Source organism: Pyxicephalus adspersus, chromosome 9 (genome assembly GCF_032062135.1).
Source record: "Pyxicephalus adspersus chromosome 9, UCB_Pads_2.0, whole genome shotgun sequence".
Taxonomy (NCBI): domain Eukaryota; kingdom Metazoa; phylum Chordata; class Amphibia; order Anura; family Pyxicephalidae; genus Pyxicephalus; species Pyxicephalus adspersus.
The window spans coordinates 30,667,487-30,673,486 of NC_092866.1; the positions used below are offsets into that span (position 1 = coordinate 30,667,487).

At 40.0% G+C, this 6,000-nt stretch overlaps 1 protein-coding gene across 4 annotated transcripts in view; it reads right to left on the reverse strand.

The window, feature by feature from the left end:
• CTSF (cathepsin F) overlaps positions 1 to 5,577 on the reverse strand; it is a 132,124-nt gene extending 126,547 nt beyond the window's left edge. The window contains exons 1-2 of one of the 4 annotated variants that reach the window (XM_072423078.1): positions 5,020 to 5,577; positions 4,484 to 4,588 (exon numbers count right to left, since the gene is read on the reverse strand). In XM_072423078.1, the coding sequence (XP_072279179.1) occupies positions 4,484 to 4,588; positions 5,020 to 5,214 (300 nt within the window). In that variant the 5' untranslated portion in view covers positions 5,215 to 5,577. The remainder of the gene's footprint in view (positions 1 to 4,483; positions 4,589 to 5,019) is intronic. The other 3 variants (XM_072423077.1, XM_072423079.1, XM_072423080.1) reach the window with 3 other exon arrangements.
• Between the last annotated feature and the right edge of the window lie 423 nt (positions 5,578 to 6,000).

The window sequence follows — 6,000 nt, forward strand, 5'->3', positions numbered from 1 at the left end:
ATGTGAATTTCGAAGCGCATCGAGGTGGTAATTAAGTTGTTAAAGTGGAGAATAATTTAGAAACTTCTTTCTATATGAGAATGAACTGATAATTAATAATAAACTGGCTAACTGAGAAATTGATGTAAAGTGTTTTGTGTGTTTTTTAGCATTAATAAAATATGATATGTAATTTTATTTATGTGCTGGTAAAATCCCTTATTTAAGCATGGTCTTACTTAGGTATTTGTGTTTTTGGAGTTGAAATATGCCCATTTAGGGCACAGGGATTGGGATTTAATTACTCAACCATCCATATAGGAACAATAACCTGTTTAAATCTGTAACAACGACTATAAGTATGAGCCTAAAGCCCTATAGGCCTACCCTATAGCCCGTGGAAGACCCAGGTCAGAGCAAATTTGAGAAATACAGATAGCAGACCAAAGCATAAAACGTACATTTTTTAGTAACGAGGGCAAGTAACAGTGACTGTTTGGTGGTCCCCCTCACCAACTTTGGGGGTCCCTCTTACCTCAGCTCTGCGCTCCAGCGGCGATCAGATAATCCCACTGTGATGCCGGGGCATCACTCCGTCAGGTGGCATGGCTGGGCGGGAAGTTTAAAAGCAGATTACTGAGTAATCTGCTTTTAAATGCCACCCGGGTCTCCGCCACCCTGCTGCTCGCATCTGCAGTTTGATGCGATGCACCATGCAGGATTTCTGCATGGTGCATCACATCTAACTGCAGATGCAATCACCAATAGTAAATTCTGGGGATGATGCCAGCGGCGATATACCGCTGGCATCACCTCCAGAATTTACTGCAGCTGCTCGCATCACCCGGTGATCAGCCTCCGGGTGATGCGAGCAGCTTTGCTGGCTTCAGTGGAGTGTGCGGGGCAGGACATCCCCACCGCATCACCCGGCAAGATCTGTGACATCTTCCGGGTGATGCGATGGAGTGATGGATTCTGGGGGTGGGAAATTTAAAAGTAGATTACTGAGTAATCTGCTTTTAAATTTTTTTTTACAGTAAAAACACTACAAAACATACAATAAAAGTACAAATACACATTTTAGTGCACCAAGCATCATTGCCTAGTGCCCTGATATACATTTTGCCCACTATTAGCCCTGACCTTCATCTGACCTTTTGATGAGTCATAAATCACTTCCTGAATGTATCATTTCATCACTTTGTCTTTGACCTTGATTGTTCCTGACTAATTGCTGGAGACCGCATGGCATCCAAAAGGCATCTCGCCGGAGCAAGCGCTGTTTTGGAGAAATTTGAAATCAGCGATAGCGATTTGGAGTACCTTGTGGAATCAAGCGATAGTGATTCACCAGGAAATTTGTCATCAGACAGCGAAAGTGAACTGAGCGACGATTCTGAACCTGAGGTCAGTACTGTGCGCACATGGTGTCCTATTGACCTTGATGCGGACCAGGCAGCACTGCCAAGACTTCCATTCACCGGCGCACCTGGGATGAAAATTGAGGCTGAATGAGACAACCCCCTGACATACCTGAAGTTGTTTTTGACTGATGAAGTTATCGAAAAAATTGTTGCAGAGACAAACAGGTAAGCCGCTCTTTTGCTAACTTTTTGAAATTTTTTGCTCAATTTTTTTTTATGCAAACATGTGCTGCTCTGTGTTTGCTTTTTGAAATTTTTGAAATTTTTGCCATTTTTTGCCTTTTTTATCAAAGCATGTATGCTGCTCTGTGTTTGCTAACATATTACTTGCAACCTTCACACTATAAAAGAACATATCCTAAAATACATTTTTTATTTTGTTTTATGCAGGTACGCTGGACAACAAGGTGCTCCACACCTGAGGTTTGCAAGAAGCAGAAAGTGGGAACCTGTGGCCAAGGATGACATTTGGCTGTTTTTGGGCTTGGTGATCTTGCAGGGAGTTGTGGGCAAACCCATGCAGAAGTGGTACTGGTCCAAGAATAAAATGATTGCCAGTCCATTCTTTGGCACAGTCATGCCAGGATACCACTTTTCCCTCATCATGAAGTACCTGCACTTCGCAAACAATGAAGAATTTGATGAGACTACCCATCCTGCACCAAAACTCAAGAAAATTTGGGAAGTGCTTCAGATGATTCTACAAAATTTCCAGCAAACCTATGTGCCAGAAAGGGATGTCAGCATTGACGAAAGTCTAATGGCTTACAAGGGGAGGCTCAGCTGGGTGCAGTACATTGCGTCAAAGAGGGCATGATTTGGCGTGAAGACCTATATGCTGTGCGAATCCTCATCTGGCTACATCTGGAATACGGTACTGTACACTTGAAAAAGGACACAGTTCAACCTCAGATACAGCCATTATGGATTGGCAACATCTTCAGTGCTATCCTTCATTGAGCCATTGCTAGGTCAGGGCTATTGTGTCATACCTGACAATTTTCTACACCTCTCCTGAGCTTTATGAGTCCCTTCTGCAACACAGAACAGATGCCTATGGAACCGTTAGGGCTAACCGGCGCAACCTGTAATCATTGTTTGCAAAACGGAAGCTGAAGACAGGAGAAATTGTTGCCTGGCAGAAAGGAAAGATGATGGCCCTGAGATGGCGTGACAAGAAATATGTGTGACTGATGAGTACTGTCCATGATGCCTCCACCATTCTGGTAAACACAAAACGTGGGAAAGAAGTGATGAAGCCACAGGTGGTGACTGACTACAACAACACCATGGGAGGTGTCGACAGAGCTGACCAAGCCATGACATTCTACCCAGCGATGAGGAAACAGCAAAGGAAGTACTACAAAAAGATTTTCAGGCATCCAGTTGAGCAGTGCCTATGTAATGCCTACGTTCTGTATAAAAAAAAATAGAGGCCTGTGAATCATTCAGACTTCATTTTGCAAGTTTCTGAATCCATGGTCAAGAACCACTAAACACCATCAGTGGCTATGAATAGACCTGGATGTCGTGCTTCCACCGTTGTCAACCCAGAACACCTGACTGGTTGTCACTTTGTTGAATACATCCCATAACCCAGAAAAAAGCAGCGCCTACAAGGATGTGCNCTAGTTGAGCAGTGCCTATGGAATGCCTACATTCTGTACAAAAAAAATAGTCAGAGGCCTGTGAATCATTCAGACTTCATTTTGCAAGTTTCTGAATCCATAGTCAAGAACCACCAAACACCATCAGTGGCTATGAATAGACCTAGACGTAGTGCTTCCACCGTTGTCAACCCAGAATGCCTGACTGGTCGTCACTTCGTTAAATACATCCCACTAACCCAGAAAAAAGGCGGCACCTACAAGGATGTGCGTGGTTTGCTGCTCAAAGACCGATGACAGAGGAAGGAAGAAATGCAAAGAAACCAGGTTCCACTGTCCTGACTGTGATGTTGGACTTTGTGCAGCACCCTTCTTTTAAAATCTACCACACCCGGGATGTCTACTAAAAGTTTAAATATTTTTTTTTCTAAAATCTGCATTTAACTTATAATATTTTTATCAATAATATTGCACCCTTGTTTGGAAATTTTTAGTGAGAAATTTTTGATAAAATATATACATTTTTTTGGATAAATTACATTGTTGTGGTCTATTATTTCAATATTTTTTATAATTATGATTTAAATTATGTATTATATTGTAATTAATGATTATAATATAATAAATAAATATAATTATTATACCCGGGAGTTAATCCTAAGAATTACAGCCCCACAATATAAACAAAAATTTCTATGCAAAAAAAAAATAGGATCACTTTTTGCATCAAAAAACTGACAGAATTAGAACGCTATGGAGGTTAAAGACAATTAGCAGTCTTAAGAATGTGTTCAATAATAGCAGCTTTATTAATTTCTCAGTATAGGTCCACAATAATCATGGAAACCCATCATCCCACCATGTGGGAATTACCATGGAAGGCCTGCAAATGCAGTTTGCATATGAATGCCCACTCTTGTAGATGGCCAGCCAGCCAATGAAGACATTTTTAAAACTGCATTACCTTACTTAACAGCCCATTCACTAAAGTAAGGTGCTGTGAAGATTTCAGAAAGCTATGCACAGCTTCCTGCAATTTCCACTCACTAACCACAATTCGTCTGCATTGTGTAGTGAAGTACAAAGACCTGGAGAGAAATGACATCACTAGCCCTAAAATAGGTATGTAAAAATTCTATGATTTTATTCAAAAATATTATTAGCATATTAAAGGGGATAAAGCTAAAAAAAAAAGCAGACTGAATGATAGTTTGGGGTATTTTACATAACAGAGTATGAGAGTTTAAAACAGAGTTTTAGTTTATTAACAAATCTAACAAAATGTCTGTAAACAAGTGTACATTGAGCTTACAAGTCTTCCAAAGATTTGAGAAAAAGAAATGGAAAGTAAAACACAACTGTCATCAAGCCTGTATGTCAAGCCCAAAAACGCTGGATACAAAACAGTCTAGTCTCATATCTGATTTATGTAATCAATGTAGTTGTCCACTTACTTCACTTCCTAAACCTTACCTTTTCTGGGGCTTCAACATGCAGCTGGCAGTTATTCAGAGACTCTTTCCCATCCTTCTTACACATTGTCCTTCCCATAATGATGTTAAAGTCATATTTAACCAACTACAAAAGAAACATTGCTTATAATATGACCAGACAGTAACATAGTTATAATTAACCACAATCTACATTTACATCACAAAAAACATCTGTCATAAAGCAAAATGTGCACTGGCACACTGAGGCTGATTTAAGAATATACACAAAAATTGTGTGACAGTTTACATGTATTATCCAATTAAGTGCAAATCAGATTTTTAAAAAATCTGCTTTTAACATGATGGTAGAATTGTGGATAATCTTTACACATTTTTCTGCATGAGTATTCTCTATTCGTGTATTTATTCAGCTTAATTTTATGTAATAATCACGTTTATTAACTGCAACAAATTCAATAATTACCACCGACTATTTTTTTAAGACGTGTACTGCTACAAAACTTTAGAATGCATTCAAATTATTTTTTGAAAAATTAGAACCGTTGGCCTTCTCACCTGCTTTCTGACATCAGTGACGCGCAACTGTAAGTAAATGACATCCTGGTCACTCAAACGATTATATTCCTGCACTGCGATCTTGGCCACTATCTTTACCTCCGGTTCCTCCAACGACACCTCTCGCCAGTGCTCTGGGGGAAAGCCACTTACCAGCCCGAAAGCTGAGACGAAAACAAAACAAAGGCCAACCATATCTACTAGTCTCCACTACTGATTTTGTCAATATCTAATTACTGTACATAGCTGAACATGCCTAAGGGTCATATGACCAACCTCCTGACACTTGTGTGGCGTTGTTAAGGAAGTATGAAAATCTTCTTCGCATGTAGGGGCGGCCATTTTTAATACTGGCATTGTTCCATTTATAACAGGAGGAAAAATTTACATTATGTAGTGAGGCGATTTAGCTTCGAAAAGTTCGTGAATCCGGCGTTAATTAATACATTTGTATTTTAGTGTTAAAACGCTGGTGTAAAACAATGTTGGGACATTTACTGTTGGTGGATGCAATCCTGTGACGGATGTGTTATATTGGCAATCGCAGCATTGCAGGGCGACTGCGGTGACAGCGACAGTGTTCTATCAAATAAAACTACAAGTGAAATAAAACTACCGGGAGATGGGGGGAGGCGTGTACAACAGGACGTGTGCAATGAAGGGGCGTGTACAACAGGATGTATACAGTGACGTCATCGGCAGGAACGTAATATAGCTGTGTGTATATGAATGCTGCATGTCAGGTTCTGCAGCCTTACATATCTCTGAGTACAAAGCTCTATATCTCCTAAACAGTATGGTATACTAACTTGAAATTTTCGGGGTACACAGGGGACTCTTTTAGCCCAAATTTCATTACCATTAACAACTTGCAAAAACTAGTGAAAATTGAACATCAGGGTTGTTGTTTTAACCACCTGGGCGTTTCACTGATGTCTAGATTTCTATACCAAAAGCGGTACACTGTTTTTCATGAATTTT